Consider the following 19,206-nt stretch of genomic DNA (forward strand, 5'->3'; position numbering starts at 1 on the left):
GTCTCAACTGTAGTGATCACAAATGCGACTGAGGTGTGGGGAGCTAAACGTAAGCACCCCTTATTGCTTATTTTCATACAAAATCACTACAGAAATCTTGAGGTCTTTGCTTGAAGAAGCAGCCGTTGTAAATGTGCCCGCTGAAATATCTTCCTGGGGTAGAGACCAACTCCCACTCTTCTGTAAGCAGGAATTTCATAAACACACACCTTTTCTTCCTATATATAAAGTTATCCACAAATATATATTTACTGCAAAGAAGAAAATGTCAAGAGAATACTTTAAAAATGCGATACACTGGTGCCCACAAATTATAAATGCGGAGAGTTGCTTTCATCGGTGGGGATACGCCAATCAACAGCTTATCCACCAAAGATGGAACATTCCAAAACCAAGAAAGGTGGTAAGATGGTAGGCTATCACCTTGGAAAAATGCATGTGAGTCAAGTCTCTCTTACTTGTACTGCTGATGATCCTTGGTGCTTCTTGTTTTTGCCATGAACCTTTCAGCTAACTTCTCTAAGTTCCGGGAATATTCCGTCTCAATTTCAGCTTTTTTCCGGAAGAAATCCTGCAGGTCCTGGAGAAGCTGAACCCGCATCTCTGTTTGCTGCTCCAGGCATTTTTGCTGTTCTACCAGCTGAGCTCGGATTTCTAAGGAAAGAAGAGAATCCATTTGGCGATTTTGTGAAAACTACTGAGGTGTGCAGGTACGTGCAAGACAAAAGTAACAAATCCTATTTTATGTTTAGCTCTGTATCGGACCTTTAGGAGACTGCTGGGTCCAGATCGGTTCTTTACACAATCTGTTGACCCTTTAAAAGAATGAGCCAAGTCCCAGGAAAGAATGTAATAAATGAGGGTGCAAATATGGGTTACATCTGCAATGCCACAAACATGCATGGAGTCATGAGGGGAAATAAATTAAGGTTTTTAAGACAACAATTCGTAACCTGTGACATCTTTGGGTAGCTAAGTACATTGTAATTTTTTCGACAGCACTTTACCTCAACTATCCCTTTCAAGTTTGAATGGCAAAGATGTGAGCATCATTCCTTCCAGACTTCTGAACCACCACATATGTGCCAGTTGCTAGACACATACAGACACTGTCATCTGGTAATTTTTATTTAGTGCATGAATTTCTAGTTTGTGAAACTCACAGCTTCTGGGTTTATAGGGATGCCCTGCCTAAAAATAATTTCTTTCTATATTCAAATAATCCGTTCATAAATGGGATCCTCAGATTCCACTTGATTATTCTGTTCCAACATCAAAAGCTCTTCACTTGGCCTTCAGTTTTTACACATTGTTCAAACTAACAGTTCTATTGACACATATAATCCTGAAAAGAATCCTTTGATGATTTTGAATACATTAGGAAGGTGAAGGTTAGTCTTTTACTGATTTAGGGGAAATAAACCACACACACAAAAGCAAACGTGTGTCATGCAAAACTATCGGTAAATGACTGTAACAAAGGAACCTGTGTGTTTTGGAAAATGAGATACAGCAGTAACTCTGACTTGCTTTTGTCTGAGAGACCCAGCGCTAACCTCCAGACAAGAAAACTCATACTGGAAAACTTTATTTCATCTTTCCCAGAGTCAGTGAGTATTCCCTAAAAGCCCTCTCTTTGGGAAAGATAAATGTAGTAGGATATAGAAATATGTCCGGGGCGCCTGGCTGGCCCAGTTGGCGGAGCATGCAGCTCTTGATCATGGGGTTGGGAGTCTGAGCCACACACCGGGTGTAGAGATTACAAGAAAGAAAGGGAAGAAAGAAAAGAAAGAAAAGAAAGAAAAGAAAGAAAGATCCAAATAACACCTCCTCAATCCCTTTCTAATTTATCCTTCTTCAACAGCGAGAAACTGAGCTCCCAATATGTGTACATACATTTGGCCATGTTTAATCAAGCTCAAGTTTAATCAGCAGGCCGGTCAAGTTCTGAATGGGGAGTCAGGAAACTTGCTCAACTCAATAATGGCTACCAATAATCAAACACTATTATACACCCTATTAAAGTAGGTACGAATATTATCCTCATTTTACAAAGAAGAAACTGAGGTTTAAGGAGATTAAATACTTTATCCTGGCAAAAAAGATACAGTAACTATGAAACAAGGCCCTCAATAATGTCATGTTCTAGGCCACGAGGCTTTAGGGGGAGGACTGGGAAAGCACAGGAAGCATTTCTTTTTTTCTTTTTTTCAGTTTCTTCTTTATTATGAGAGAGAAAGCAGAGAGAGGGAGGGAGGGAATCCCAAGCAGGCTCTACACCATCAGCACAGAGCCTGACACAGGGCTTGAACTCACAAACTGTGAGACCATGACCTGAGCTGAAATCAAGAGTCTGATGCTTAACCGACTAGGCTACCCAGGTGTCCCATAGGAAGCATTTCTTAAGTGTCCTTCCTTGGTTTCTCCACCTCTAGATTGCAGGATCCTGTTATTAATCTCATAGAAGTGCGGTGAACACCAGAGTGAAAACATGATCACCGGCTTTTAACTACCATGAACAGCATCTTTTTTTTAGTCAATCAAAGTAAGTGTTTTTCAATACAGTATTATAATCACTGTGTCTGCCAAGCTCTTTCCCCCACAAATATAGAACTATTTTTGTCTCATGAAGAAAAAAGAAATCAAGGGTGGGGGGATTTCTCATTCAGGAATCTCAGTAAGCCTTTTTAAGATTTGGTAATTTTAGCACATCTTGCTGTGCTAAGAGAAAATAAATCAATCGTCTTAGGCTGTCAACTAGGGTTCCCCCTCCCCCTTTAAGCTGCTTTGGTGCCAAATAAAAAGAAAGAAAAGTGGCTGAGAGTACAGATCTCAAGAGAACTACACAAATATTCTCAGGGGTTCCTTCTTCAGCCCCATTCTTAGATTTTCTCTTGCATGCTTCTTTCAGGGTTTAAAATCAAGGGCCAGGGAATTTTGAGAAGGAGGACTGTATTTAAACAGTTAAAAACCGGGGCGCCTGGGTGGCGCAGTCAGTTAAGCGTCCGACTTCAGCCAGGTCACGATCTCATGCTCCGTGAGTTCGAGCCCCGCGTCAGGCTCTGGGCTGATGGCTCGGAGCCTGTTTCCGATTCTGTGTCTCCCTCTCTCTCTGCCCCTCCCCCATTCATGCTCTGTCTCTCTCTGTCCCAAAAATAAATAAACGTTGAAAAAAAAAATTTAAACAGTTAAAAACCTCATCCTCTTTTTGCTGGGAGTAACAGTTATTTCGTATCATCAGTAATTTCCCCTTCAAAACAGGACACTAGCAGCATTTTCAATAAGGAAAATGTGAAGGGACAGAACCTAAGGTATGGTTTTGAGAAAATAAAATATGCTCTAAAATCTGGAGGAGAATTTGTTTGATTACCTCTTTACTTCAGACAAGGTGGAGACAAATGAGGAAAAGATCACAAAAAAAGATCATATACAAGCACTACCATAAGACATGTCTTACTAGAAAGGGAAAACCTTTGGGTTCCTTACACCATACCCGAGCCACAATGTAGCACGATGTTAGAGTAGGTCACTTCCCAGTACATGTGGTATGGCTTTATTCACGTGACCTCACTAGATGTGATCTAACATTACATGGCACTGATGAATTTAAAAGAATTTTAAATAAATGAATAAAATAGTCCTATACATTTTGGTCCACAGCTCAGAACATATCAAAGAAGCCACTGATGCACTGTGCCCCATACATACCATATCAATCCTTGCAATGGGACCACAGGTCCCATACCCATAGGATGTAGCTGTCATTGGAGGTACCAAAGAATCATTAGGGCTGGAACCAGTGAAAGTATCACATTAAAGACTGATTTCTAGAAAAAGTTTGAGTCTTATTTCTGTAGGAGGGATTACAGCTTCCTACCCACCTGCAGATGCTTTAAAGACAATCTTTCAGAACTCCTTCTATTAGTTTTTTTTTTTTTTTTTTTTGTTTTTAATTGGGATCTTTTTTTTTTTTTTTTTTTGAGATTCAAGCTCCATTAAAAAAAATTTTTTTTTTCAACGTTTATTTATTTTTGGGACAGAGAGAGACAGAGCATGAACGGGGGAGGGGCAGAGAGAGAGGGAGACACAGAATCGGAAACAGGCTCCAGGCTCTGAGCCATCAGCTCAGAGCCTGACGCGGGGCTCGAACTCACGGACCGCGAGATCGTGACCTGGCTGAAGTCGGACTCTGGGCTGATGGCTCAGAGCCCGACGCGGGGCTCGAACTCACGGACCGCGAGATCGTGACCTGGCTGAAGTCGGACGCTTAACCGACTGCGCCACCCAGGCGCCCCGGCTCCATTTTAATTTAGTTCATCAAGCTCCTATTTTGTGTTAGGCAGGGTCTAACTGGAGTTAGGAGGATTTCTAAGACACAACTCATTCCAGTAGGAAATACAGATCCTAAGTTGATAGTATGAACACACTATGCTCTGTGCTATAATGGAGAAACGCACCATGAAGCTATGGAAAGAGGAGCTGACCCAGACGATGGAAGAGCCTACAAGACATAATGCCCTGAAGGATACGTACATTACAAGGTATACAGCTATAACCACTAAGAAAGTGGGAGGACAACACATAGAATGGAGAAATATTTGCAAATTATGTATCTAAGAAGGAACCTGTATCTAGAATAAAGAACTCTTACAAGTCGTTCATAAAAACACAAATAATCCAATTTTTAAAATGGGCAGAGGATCTCAACAGACATTTTCTCCACAGATGATCTACGAATGGCCAGCAGCAGATGAAAAGTGGCTCAACATCATCAGCTGTCAAGAAGGGGCAAACACCACTTCATACCTGCTTGGATAGTTATAATAAAAAAGACAGATAATAAGTGTTGACAAGGATGTGGAGAAAACAGAACCCTCATTCACTGCTGGGAGGAATGTAAAACAGCACAGCTACTTTGGAAAACAATCTGGCAGGTCCTCCTAAGGTTAAACACAGAGTTAACACACATGTAGCAAACTCACTCCTATCTAGGTACATACCCAAGAAAAAATGAGAACACAAAAACTTATATACAAATGTTTATAATAGCTGAAAAGTGGAACAACCTACATGTCCAGCAGCTGTTGAACAGATGAACAAAATGTGGTCTAGGTATAGAAGGTTACTCAGCCATACAAAGGAATGGAGTAGCGATTCACGCTACAACATAGATGAGCCTTGAAAATATAACCTTAGTGAATGAAACTAGTCATGAAGGGAAACTGCATTATGACATGTCCAGAACAGAGTAATGCATAGAAAGCAGATGAGTTGTTACTACGGCTGGAGGAGTTGGGAGAAATGGGAGGGGACTGCTAAGGGGTATGCGGGTTTCTTTTTGGGACGATGAAAATGTTCTAAAAGTGACTGTGGTGATGGTTACAAAGCTGTGAACGTACTGAAAAACTGTGAATTGTACACATTTAGTGGGTGAGTTAAATGATGAGTGATTTATAGCTGTTATATAAAAAAAGACAGGGACGCCTGGGTGGCTGAGTCAGTTGAGTGTCCAAGTCTTGATTTCGGCTCAGGTCATGATCCCAGGGTTGTGGGACTGAGCCCCCTGACAGGCTCTGCGCTGAGTGTGGAGCCTGCTTAAGATTCTTTTTCTCTCCCACTCTCCCTCTCCCTACTTCTCTCCCCCTCCCTCCCCCCTTCTTCCCCCTCTCCCTCTCCCTCCCTCTCTCCCCGGCTCATGCTCTTGCTGTAACTCAAAATAAATAAATAAACTTAAAAGAGAAAGATAAACTATTGCATCACAATTTCATGAAATTTCAGTTGCTGAGACATTTCTAAGAATGATGGTAATAGTAATAGCAACAAAATAAATCCTCGTATTTCCATGTCTAGTACTTTCTGGTAGTTAATCAAAACTGACAACATAAGGGCAACCACTTTAAAATGATGTTTTCATGGTGGCTCTTGCTTCAGTATTTTTACTTCATCTTCTATAAGCCAGAACAGTAAATGAACTAACTGGCTAGGATCACTGGTACCTTATTAATTGCTGTAATTTCTAATGGAATAGAAAAGATTTACCTAACAACATTAGGAGGGACTTATTACCATGACTCCCCAACAACTGCATGAAACACTGCAATCTTTTTTAGGCAGAAAAATGTCACCTCTGAGGAGGCTCTAAGCAGTCATTATTTAAATCTGGGTCAGGACCTCCTAAATAATAATAATGGCCATTTTCACAAGGCTAACATTTGCTGTGTTTTAAAAAACGACCCTTATTTCATTTCTGTCCTGCCAGAGCATTACCACAGAAGGAACCAACATTAATAATCCAACAACAAGACACAGAAAAGTGTGCTTTCAAACTACTCAATTAATTTGTAAAAAGAATTGAAATAGTTCCTCTAAGCTATAAAAATACGCTAATACTAAAGAAAATGGAATTGACTAGGAAAGGAGGAAACAGGCATTTCTTCCTATTGCTCTGCTAAAAAGGAAGTCCTAATTCTTAAAATAAATTTGTGTGAGACCACAGGCTGATGCATATTTCGTGGAAAGACTGAGTCTATGAGACTGGCTTGCTTCTCTGGTATGTTACTAAATGACTAGGGTTAGTGCACAGAATTGATGGATGGGGTGTAACAGTCATAATCGTCCAGCAACATTTCTAAGTTATCACAAACCATCTCAATTTTTTCATAGTCTTGTTTGCTCAGATTTTCCTTATGATAATAAGGCTGTTAGGCTTTATCAGTTCCTTCACCCAATGGATATAAGGTATTTCCCTCAAATGATAGGGGAGAGCGGTTGGAACGTCTCAGAGAACTCAATGGGACTCTGACAGGTTCTGTCGATTGCTCACGGGCTCGCTGTTCATGTGAGTATCCGTACAACCTTGCAGCTGCTGATTAAACACCAGCTGCAAACTTGGGTGAAATATGTTGTTTAGTTAGAAATTTGGAGCAAAAAAGAAAAATCCACACAAGTAAACAAAGGTCACTTCTCCATTTCACCAGAAACCTGAATCCAAGACCTATGCTTCTCTTACGCTTTGCAAGGAAATTAGGTGACATCAATACGGACCCAGAATGGAGTTACGGCATTATCAATCACAAGTCATTGGACGTGGGGCAAGTCACTTAACCTCTCAAATTTCACCCTGTGAAACAACAGTCCCACCTCCAGAGACCGATGAGGATTAAACGGGAAGATGGGAATGCCAGGCACACCACCGCCTGCAAACCACCACAAAACAGGAAGATGCTACGACTCGCATCAGCAGGCCCTCGTTACGGTCACTGACTATTCCTGTGTGCAAGGCTCCTTCAGGGGCTACAAGTAACGGACTGAAAGTCAGGAGCCCCCTCCTGTGAGAAGACAGGCAATGCACATGGTGAGAGCTGCTGACCTCTAGGGCCTTAACGTATGAATGTCAAGGAGTAAGGGGAGGTGTGCACAAGTTTCCACGGTTGGGCAAAGGGGTGGGCCCTGAGGAGGTGATCCCGAGGTTGACTTGGCAGCTTGTTGACATGGGCAGAGGGAGGGGTCCTCCGGGCCCAAGGACTAGCACACCCACACGCAGGGCCTCTCTGCTGCGGCAACCCAACCCAGGATGGCTAGGGGGGTCCAGTTAGGTTCCTAGGGCAGCCCTGTGGCTTACTTACAAGAAGTAAGAAGAATCTTACTTACAAGAAGTAAGATTTTATATATCTTTTTTTTTTTTTAATTTTTTTTTTCAACGTTTATTTATTTTTGGGACAGAGACAGACAGAGCATGAACAGGGGAGGGGCAGAGAGAGAGAGGGAGACACAGAATCGGAAACAGGCTCCAGGCTCCGAGCCATCAGCCCAGAGCCCGACACGGGGCTCGAACTCACGGACCGCGAGATCGTGACCTGGCTGAAGTCGGACGCTTAACCGACTGCGCCACCCAGGCGCCCCGATTTTATATATCTTAATAGCCAGTTTCCCAAACTGGTTTCAAGACAAGAACCACTCAGGGTGCTTACTAAAAATACCATGTCCAGTCCCCTGAGCTCAGCTGGCTATTTTTATCTTGTTGGTCTGGCAGGACCTGGAATGGAGGAGACTTTAATTATGTGCCCAGGTGAATCTTTCCAGTGGGCAACTCCAGGAGACACAAGTGAAGAAGAACTCAACAATTCTGAACAAGGAAGATACATAATCAGACGTGCATTCCATAAAAACCACACAAATAACTAAATAAGTGAAACGCTAAGCATCCTACACTTCACGAAATAAGAGCTGGCTTTGTAAACCGTATGGTTCCCTGTCTGAACTACGAATTTCTGGGCAAAACGAACTAACAACAATAAAAACACTCACAAGGTTGAATGGTATCCACGTTCTCCCCTAAGCCTATTATTTTAATCGGTTATGAATCCCTCATTTCTATCATCTGGTGTGGAACTAATGAGAATTTCCATTTAATCTGTTATCAGAAAGGAGAAGCTGATTTTCAAACACATTGTAGAGAACCTTTTGAGCTATGCTGCCTGATAGGTAGCCATTAGTCACACTAAGCCCTTCCAATGTGGCTAGCCCAAACTGAGATGTGCTGTAAGTGTAAAATAGAGGCAAGATTTTTTTTCTTTGTTTCAGAGACAGCTTGCACATGTGTGTGTGTGTGTTAGAGAGGGAGGGGCAGAGGGAGAGAGAAAAGTCCCAAGAAGGCTCCACGCTCAATGTGGAGCCCAACCCAGGGCTTGATCCCACGACCCTGGGATCATGACCTGAGCCAAAATCAAGAGTCAGACACTCAACTAACTGAGCCTCCCAGGAATCCCAGATTTCAAAATCTCAGTACGAAAAAAGAAAGAATGTAAAACGTCTCACTGATAACTATGAAAATGTTGAAGTTAAAAAATTTAGACATTGGGTTACATAAAAGACATTATTAAAATTCACTTCACCTGTTCATGTTTCTTTCCACTTTTCAAAACGACTATTAAAAAATCTAAAATTAAAAATATGGTTCAGGGCACCTGGATAGCTCAGTCAGTTAAACGTCCGTCTTCGGCTCAGGTCACGATCTCGTGGTTTGTGGGTTCAAGCCCTGTGTTGGGCTCTGTGCTGACAGCTCAGAGCCTAGAGCCTGCTTCATATTCTGTGTTTCCTTCTCTCTCTGTCCCCCGCTCATGCTCTGTCTCTTCTCTCAAAAATAAACATTAAAAAAAATTTTTAAGAAATACTGTTCATGTATATGACCATATACTGGTATATACTGGCCATATATGGCCAAAGCTCCTGTAGGATATGAGTAAATTAGCAACCAAGTTTCTCATAAGTAGAATCTGAAATGTGGAGGTCTCATCAGAAAAGGCTTTTGAAGAATTAGCAGGCTTGATTAGAAGACAAAACTTAAGCATAAGGCAAATATAGGATAGAATACAGAGTAGCAAGACACTAGTTGCAGTGAGAAGTGTGACCTTGGAGGAGTAACTATCTCTTGGAACTCACCTTTCCTCAACTGCAAAATGGTTACTAATTATAGATGTTATATCCCCCCTTTCAAAGACGATGAAAGGCTTTAAAGAGAAAAGACTTTCTCATCTTGTAAAACACTGTATCATATCATAAAATATGTAATGAAAAATAAAAACAGTTCTAGATTTGATCATGCGGACTACACAGGGCTAAAGGACTTTCAGAAAAGGAAAGCTCATGGACTAACGGGTTATCATCAGTGATCCCTTTAGAGGGCAGGCACTGGCCTGCACTGCCTTTAAAGAATATGCAGAATTTGGAAGGCTGTGCAAATTGGGGGGATGGAAACACAGTTCCTTGAACTAAAAATGTTATTTTTGATATCGTGGCCCAGAAGAGTTAGGTTCTAGGGAAGGAGGTTTAGGGTGGCTGGACCAAACCTAGCCTTTTTCTACTTCCTATTTTTATTTACTTATTACATTTATTTATTTTTGAGAGACAGAGAGAGACAGAGCATGAACGGAGGAGGGGCAGAGAGAGGAGGGGACACAGAATAGGAAGCAGGCTCCAGGCTCTGAGCTGGCTGTTTAGCCAGACACGGGGCTCAAACTTGTGAACTGTGAGATCATGACCAGAGCCGAAGTTGGACGCTCAACCGACTGAGCCACCCAGGTGCCTCAACTTATTTTCTTTTTTTAAGTTTATTTAGTTTGAGAGAGAGCATGAGCAGGAAAGGGGCAGAGAGGGAGGGAGAGAAGGAAAATCTCAAGCAGGTTCTGCGTTGTCAGGGGGGAGCCCAAAGCGGGGCTTGAATTCATGAACTGTGAGATCATGATCTGAGCTGAAATCAAGAGTCAGATGCTCAACTGACTACACTATCCAGGCGCCCCTTTTTCCTACTTTTAAATTAGGATATCACCAACAATTTAAGCAAATTAAATAGCACAGACATATATGACATCAGGTTGCTTCCATTCTAAGCTGAAAACCATGGCCTGATCCTAGAACTCTAGAGATGGTTAGAATAATTTGAGGGGAGTAGAATTATGATAAAACCTTTTGGAATAAAACAAGGTAAGAAACTCCTCTCAGTACAGTTATGCCTCACTGTTTTGCATATAAAAGTAAAGTCAATTTCACAACATTCCTGACACTTAAAGAGAGGCCATATCTACATTCTTAAGTTTTCATCACAACATCTCCATTTGAAAGGACATTAATGTCAGTATCATTTTAGAATAAAAGCTTAGTACAAAAGCATCCATTTTCATAGCTTTTGAAAGCTAAACATTGTATTTTGGCCTAGATAACATCTTCAGGTGAAGTATGGAAAACAAATTTGCACCTTTTTTTCCCCCCAGATGAAAGCCAGCTAGCCAGGATAAAAGGCAGTAAATTAAGGTGATCAATTATTGCTGTTTAATACACTGCAAGAAACACCAGTTTAAGGAAGTACAGATCTAAGTGATTCACTATCGTGCCTGTATTTGGAATGCAGAAGAGGTAAGATTTAATTAACTTCTCCATAATTAAGCAAGGACATTTCAGCCAGTATTAGATTGATTTTTACTACCAGAAAAAGACCATGTGTGGAAAACACTGGTCTGTAGAAAGCACAAGGATTTACATTTGGAATGGCCTATGTTGGTGATCTTTCAAAGGTTCAAGGCATTTTCTAAACGTTGACTTTCTTCCCTGAAATAATTCAACATGAAGCCTCATGGAGTAAACAGAGAAGCCTACACATTTTTGTGGAGTAAGTTTTAAGAATGAAAAACATTTAAAGTAGTTTAATCTTTTGTACTGAATCACTTGCAAATTGAGGCTTTTTCTTTTCTTTTTTCAAGATTTTAAAGTAATCTCTACACTCAACGTGGGGCTCGAACTCACAACCCCAAGATGAGGTTGCATGCTCTGAGCCAGTCAGGCGTACCAAACTGAGGCTTTTTCAAATTAAGGCTCTTCTCTTTATTGCAGTAATTACAATTTTAAAGTGCACAGTTCAACCTCCCAAGCAGTTTACTATTTACACGGTAAATATGAGAGAATACTGAATTCCTACTAAATTCCTCATTCTGTGAAAGTTACTGGATACAGTTTGGCTCATTTAATTCTGACAACAATCCTATTATTTAGTGACTCCACTACATAGATGTGGATATCAAAGCAGAGAGAGGTTATTTTGTCGAAAGTCTACAATTATTAAGTACTAAAGCTTGAATTCCAGCATGCTACAAAATGATAACGTTCAACAATCACACATAGTATATAATCAAACAAAGCAAGCCCAAGTGATCCAGACCTGACCTTCTAGATAATCTGAAAGAATGTATATAGATAATGTATATAACTTAATGTAGCAAATAAAGTTTAAGTGCCAAGTATCTAGCATCGTTTAGAAAAGCAATGATTACATTTCTATACTTACTTAAATCAAGAAAGCCAAAAGAACTTCCTCTTCCCCACAAAATTCAAATATTTTCTAAAAACTAGCTAAGTGACTAACTCCCTAGTATTTTCTGAATGTTGTGGCTTTATGGGAAATTATGTATTTAGGTCAACTATTGCTGTTCTTTAATTGTTTTTAAGTTGTAAATCGTTAGAAATTGGTACTGTTAAAATTATTGTAAAGCTTTGAACTATACAGATTATAAATCCCTTTAATACAAATATCATGTCTCTAAATTTCCATACAACACAGAATAGATGCTCAATAACCATCTCTGATATACGTTTGCTTCAGTAAAAATAACAAGGTATCAGAGGGCTTAGTTCTGTACTTATGGACCCAGGACCCACATTTTGTCAAATCATAAAATGGTTTTCCATTTCCCTCTCCCCACAACCCACAGTCCCATCACTACCCCTTCTTTCTTTGTCCATGTGTTCCTTCTGGCATCCAGCCCTACAAGGTCTTTCCCATTAACCATGTTCTATTTGGTCAGCGGTGGAAAAAGACTCCCGTTAACTCCACGGACTGTCGCGTTCTACACATCTCGCCTCTCAACTAAAGATATTTTCTACGTCTAGTGCTACTACAGACAATACCTTAGTCTAGGAAGATGACACAGGAAACCCTAATCATTTCACTTAGTTATCTTTAGGTCTCCATTAGAGACTTTGAATGGATCGCTGTTGGCAAATTTCCATCTTACTTTGATTTAACTACAGTTCAATAAGTGAGAGCTCCAATAACGTCTGGCTCCAAAGTGAACTGCAACTCTGGTTCAGGAGCTGATACAAAAGAAAGCAGAACGTGGTCAAGTACTTATGCTTCCTCAACATTCATTTTCCATTTACTGACAGTCACAGTTCTGGAATATGGAATCAATGCCTTTGAGGGTTTAGGCTACAAAATCCTTAAAAGAGATCATATTAAAATACATACATTCAGGGGTGCCTGGGTGGCGCAGTCGGTTAAGCATCCGACTTCAGCCAGGTCACGATCTCGCGGTCCGTGAGTTCGAGCCCCGCGTCGGGCTCTGGGCGGATGGCTCAGAGCCTGGAGCCTGTTTCCGATTCTGTGTCTCCCTCTCTCTCTGCCCCTCCCCCGTTCATGCTCTGTCTCTCTGTGTCCCAAAAATAAATAAACGTTGAAAAAAAAATTAAAAAAAATAAAATAAAATACATACATTCATATCTATTTATCTTTCAAGATTTTTCAGGCCTAAGCAAATACTGAACATCAGCTTGTTAAAACGTCAGAAACATTAATTTTCTTCATTATTTTATCTCTTCAAAGTACCAAAGAAAATGTCCCATTTGATTGACAACCTATGTATTAAAAATAACATTCTTTTATTTTATCCTCAGATTGGAGCCAAACTCTACAATAAAACAGTATTTCTAGTCCTGCACAAACATCCAACTTTTACCCACATAATCTGCAAAACTTGAATTCAACAATGTTCACCTCGACAATGTCCACTCAAACAAGTGAGGAAAGAAATGCTTTTAACTACTCATCTGACAAACCAAGCGTGTGCCAGGTGCTGAGCTCTGGGGAAACTAAGATAAACCAAACTGCTTTGTGCCCTCAGGGCCTCTCAGGCTAGCTCCAAGTCTACAGACATGAAAACAAGCAACTGTTATTTTTATAACGATCATCATTTACAATGCGGCGCACTAAGTCCTATCACGGAAGCACGAAAAAAGTGCTGTGAAAACACACAGGAAGGAACAACAAAGTGCCCAGGGAAATCGGGGAGAGCTCTGAGGGGACACCAGAGTTAGCAGATAAACAGGCAAGTGCTGAGCCGGGAGCAGCGAGGGGAAGGGTATTATGGACAAAAGCACAGGCATAAGACTACCTGGAGAGTCCAGGGCATTACACGGATTGCAGTCTGTCCATTTTGCGGGGGGATAAGGTAAGCAGGAGCTGGGCCAGTTAGTTATTAGGGGAATTTTAAAGGAAACACTCTAAAAAGGTAAGGGATGCTTTTTTTTTTATTCAGTTCCTATTCACTTACTATAGCGAATGTTTCAATTTGTTGAATAAGTTAGAAACAAGTGCTGATTAATCACTTTTAGAAAAGATAGCTGTAGGACGATGTTCTAACTGATGAAATTACTGGAAAATGACATCTCCTGCCAAATTACTGACAACAGATTTCTTAAAATTATTTTATGCTAATTTAGACAAGGGAGAACAGCGTTGACTATATTCAATAGACTACTGATACGGAATGGAAGGATTTATAAATACCATATATGATCAGAGTTGCCTTCTACTTCACCTTTTTAAAAGTTTATTATATTTTGAGAGACAGTGTGTGTGTATGTGTGCACCCAAGCATCAGCAGGGGAGGGGCAGAAAAAGAGGGAAAGAGAGGATCCCAAACAGGCTCCATGCCTGGGGCCTGGTGTGGGGCTCAAACTCATGAACTGCGAGATCAGAAATCAAGAGTCAGATGCTGAACCGACTGAGCCACCCAGGTGCCCCATTTCTACTGCACTTTAATTAGATATAACTTTCAAATTAAAGTAGCTTAAAATGACAAATTATTCAAAATACCTATCTTCTACCTTTCTTATCTCTTTTGTGGCCCAACCATTTTATAATTTACCTTGAAAAGGTACACTTTTTATTTATTTATTTATTTATTTATTTATTTATTTATTTATTTATTTATTTATTTTTGGGACAGAGAGAGACAGAGCATGAACGGGGGAGGGGCAGAGAGAGAGGGAGACATAGAATCGGAAACAGGCTCCAGGCTCCGAGCCATCAGCCCAGAGCCTGACGCGGGGCTCGAACTCACGGACCGCGAGATCTGACCTGGCTGAAGTCGGACGCTTAACCGACTGCGCCACCCAGGTGCCCCGAAAAGGTACACTTTTTAAAAGATACTGTATCATTTCATCTTCAAACTAAAAAGCAGTTCAGAAATACTAATGTAAAAATCCTAGCATCTTCTAAACTTATACCTCTTTATAAGATCTCAAATACAATATTAGCTTTATGACCTCTGCCATGTCCACTTTTTTCAAAAAAATTTTTTTTAATTTTTTTTTAACGTTTATTTATTTTTGAGACAGAGAGAGACAGAGCATGAATGGGGGAGGGGCAGAAAGAGAGGGAGACACAGAATCAGAAGCAGGCTCCAGGCTCTGAGCCATCAGCCCAGAGCCTGACGCAGGGCTCAAACTCACGGACCGCGAGATTGTGACCTGAGCTGAAGTCGGACGCTTAACCGACTGAGCCACCCAGGCGCCCCTCAAAATTTTTTAATGATTATTTATTTCTGTGTGTGTGTGTGTGTGTGTGTGTGTGTGTGAGAGAGAGAGAGAGAGCACGCGCACGAGTGCACGCACAAGTGGGGGAAGGGCAGAGAGGGAGGGAGACATAGAATCTGAAGCAGGCTCCAGGCTCCGAGCTGTCAGCACAGAGCCTGACGCAGGGCTCGAACCCACAAACTGTGAGATCATGACCAAAGCCGAAGTCAGTCGCTCAACCGACTGAGTCAACCCAGGCACCCTGCCATGTCCACTCTTACATAGCTACTCTTATCTGGAAGACACTGATTTTTAAATATGATCAGATAGATGAATAGGCCAGTGCACTGTTGTGAAATGCTGTCCTTCCTCCAAATCCTCAGCACCAGTGAGCTTCTCTCCACCTCTCCCCCGATGTTATGCATCCACAATCTAGACATTGCCTTTTACTTGAACCTTTGCTCCCCAGGTCTCTACCCACACTGTGCACTTCCTCTGTTAAATCTGACTCTGTTAAATAGCACTGTCGTGGGGTTGCTGACAGCAGTGACTCTCTCTTTGGCCCTGCATCTTGTTCATGTTTGCTAGATGACTTTCCTTGGAAGTACGTGTTCCAGGACCCTTGGAGATTACCATACGCACTTTAGAAATATTCACCAGGGCCAGGATGGGAGGAGGCATGTTTTGGCCTCCCGCGAATCTGTGAGAGAGAACATAGTCTTTCCCCTTCCGGATGCACAGGTGGTAGTGCTACAAGATCTAATTATAGGTTAGCTGTCAGTTAGGTGTATACAAACGCTCGAGGTGCATGTGAACGCTCTGATCTCACTACAGTGTCCTTCCAGATGACCCCTTGCTTGCTCTCTAAACTGTGCGGACTAAGGTCCAGACTTTGCAGAGAATCACGGTGCAGCTGGACTGTTGTCTGCCCGATCCTCCATCAGTTAAGTTACCCTGAATAAAACTCTGTGTCAACTATGTGGAGTGGCCTGCTTCGTTTTCTTATCTCTAAGTGCCTTCTCAGTTTGGGGGATACTATACCATCCCTCCTCCACTTTCTAATACCTGTGTCTTATGTAAGATGCAGAAGTCATCAAAAGATGAAGGTGAAAAATGATGAGCTGATAGACTGAGTTTGGAAAAGAGGGAAGGTTGGAGCAGGAGAAGGATAAAGGGAAACAGCTTAAGGAGAAAAGAATTGAGAAGAGGGAGAGAAATAAGACAGGAAAAATGAGGGGTATTTGAGGAAAGAGGGCTGGTGGAAAAATGAAATAAATGTGAAGGCACCTGGCTGGCTTGGTCAGTTAAGCATCCGACTCTTGATTTCAGCTCAGGTCATGATCTGGAGGTTTATGAGATTGAGCCCTGCATGGGGTGTTGGGCTCCAGGCTGATGGCCTGGAACCTACTTGGGATTCTCTCTCTCTCCCTCTCTCTCTGCCCCTCCCCGGTACATACACTGTCTCTCAAAATAAATTAAAAAAAAAAAAAAATGAAGTGACAAAGGTGTTCAGGAAGTCACTGAACCAGTCTTGGGCACCAGAGGGCCCTTAGATTTCTGAAGAGTACATCTGCTTCTAACAAATCCCAGATATCAGATTACCAGGCTGCAGTCTTAGGCCAGCATGAGAATAAAATCTCAAGGTCAAGCATAACTTCTTTTTCGTATTAAAACCAAAGTGTAGGGGCCCCTGGGTGGCTAAGTTGGTTAAGTGTCCAACTCTTGATTTTGGCTTAGGTCATGATCTCCTGGTTCATGAGATCAAGCTCCAAGTTAGGCTCTGTGCTGACAGCATGGAGCCTAGTTGGGATTCATTCTCTCTCTCTCTCTCTCTCTCTCTCTCTCTCCCTCTCTCTGTTCCTCCCCTCCTCTTGCTCCCTCTCTCTCAAGATAAATGTGGTTTTTTTCTTTTTTTAAAGTGTAAGTTGGTCAGAGTCATAAGATCTTCCCCTTTTAAACCTTTAGAAACCTAGGTGAAAGCAAAGTTGGTCATGAATGGTCATGAACGTGGAAGTTCATGTGTGATGGAACTTCAAGTTCCGTGGTTGAGCATGTGACTAATCCATGCTCTTCTTTCACAGTACCCTAATACTAATCGTAGCTCTGAGACCAAGCAGAAGTTCTTTGTATTCACTCTATTGTCATGGTTCAATTATGAAGCTCCTGGAGCATTTTAATTATCTGGCACCTCAGGGGTAGAGTGGAAAGGCCACTAAAAGCAGGTAGAATCTCTCAGAATTCTCGTATCATCTTCCTTCTCAGTAAAAATGAGACCACTTCAATAAAACCAAGAGCTTTCCACATTGACCCACAGCACATTTTTCCCCTTCCTTTTAAGTTTAGATGTTTCTGGTGAGAACTCACACTACTTCACAGGCACAGCTGATGTTCTCTTGCCTCCCGGCATTCAGAAAGCCGTCTGAATGGATGGCACTGAGCCTTCTGCCATCCACCTCCTCAGTGCAGGTGCCAAGGAGTCCTGGGTTCGGGCAAGCGACAGACCACAGGACACTCCAGGCTCCGTCTCCTAGTCAGGGCTCTCCTGAATGCCAGCAGCGCGGCACAGGATGAATACACTTTTTCTTCTTCACTCTGGTTATAGGGTTGACTAGCTGGGATCATCCCAAAGGCAGAGCACTCTGCCCAAATCCAATGAAACACTTTGCATTGTTCAGCAGTCCCTCCCTGAGACTGAAATAAATAATAGCTACTTAGAGTCTTGAAATGTGCATGGGAGCATTAACAGAGGAAGGGTCAAAAACCCAAATGCCCTCAGAGGCAGGATAAGTCCCATAAATGAGTGAAGTGACAGGGTGTAAAATACCAAGGGAAGGTAATGACTGTGCTGAGTGGGAACACATGCCTCATCTAGCCACCAAGCTCCAGGTAACAGTTGCTACATAGGAAGCTTGATACAGTTATGCCAAATCTGATTTTGTGTTTTTGAGAGAAGCCTGAAATCCAGATTTTTGGGCAAAATATCCAAATTTTTCAGTATCAGCAACTAATTAAATTAAAACAGTGTACAGGCCAAGCAAAACCCATCTCTGTGCCAGATTTTGCCTCCAGACTACCACTGTGTGCTCTCTGACGGACAGAAATTCTAAGCTTTTTGGACAAGATTATACTCTCAACTGTCATAAATATAACAGAAACAAAATGCAGATTAATGACAATTTGAGGGGCCTCAGAAATGAGGCAGCAATGTAAACGGTGTGTGGAAAATCAATCAAAACAAGGTGACGCTAATATTATTTCCCAGCTTTTAAGTGAATTTATTTGTAACCTGGATGCCAATGGCTTGACTTACTCTACAACTCACGCTAGTTTTCTGGGAATTGAAAATACTAGAACAGTTTCTCCTTCTCACCATTCTCTCCCGGTGCTCAGCCTAAAACTGGAAGATGATCTGAAGTCCAATCTTATTGGAACTCTTTCTCAAGAACGGTTCTTGCTGACTCAAGAAATCTGAGAAAAGCACTTCTCCCAGTGCTGGTACAAATCCCATTAGCCATCACTGCTATCAAAGGCTTTCCTGAATAATCTGTGTTCCCATTTACTTTTTATGTCTCTCTTCTTTGGACACATTAGAGAAATAAAACAATCACAGAATCGCAAATTTACAATAAGCTTAGGAATCATTTAGTCCTGGGGCGCCTGGGTGGCTTAGTTGGTTAAGTGTCCAACTTCAGCTCAGGTCATGATCTCACGGTTTGTGGGTTCGAGCCCCACGTCGGACTCTGTGCTAACAGCTCAGAGCCTGGAGCGTGCTTCAGCTTCTGTGTCTCCCTCTCTCTGCCCCTCCCCAGCTCATGCTTTGCCTTTCAAAAATAAAGAAACATTAAAAAAAAAATCGTTTAGCCCTATCTGGTGTCTGGTGATCAAATTCTCCCAAGTTCATGCCTGCCTGGAATTCACTGTCTCCCCAGAGCAGCCCGTGCTACTATCTCGCAACTCTAACCCTTAGAGAAGTCTCCTTGAACTAAAACAAGAACTCATCCATTGGTTGCACAAATATGTATCAAAATGCCAATGATATGACTCACACTAGCTGCTTTTATATAAAGATGAATAAGCTGGGAC

The 19,206-nt window shown here is 41.7% G+C and overlaps 1 protein-coding gene across 2 annotated transcripts in view; it reads right to left on the reverse strand.

Moving 5' to 3' along the window:
* The window catches only part of SRGAP1 (SLIT-ROBO Rho GTPase activating protein 1), a 284,228-nt gene that overhangs the window by 144,528 nt on the left and 120,494 nt on the right, over nucleotides 1-19,206 (reverse strand). For both annotated transcript variants that reach the window (XM_040491526.1, XM_040491525.1), the window contains exon 2: nucleotides 459-654. In XM_040491526.1, the coding sequence (XP_040347460.1) occupies nucleotides 459-654 (196 nt within the window). The remainder of the gene's footprint in view (nucleotides 1-458; nucleotides 655-19,206) is intronic.

The sequence above is a fragment of the Herpailurus yagouaroundi genome, unplaced genomic scaffold (genome assembly GCF_014898765.1).
Source record: "Herpailurus yagouaroundi ecotype Mexico unplaced genomic scaffold, PumYag 182, whole genome shotgun sequence".
NCBI classification, from domain to species: domain Eukaryota; kingdom Metazoa; phylum Chordata; class Mammalia; order Carnivora; family Felidae; genus Herpailurus; species Herpailurus yagouaroundi.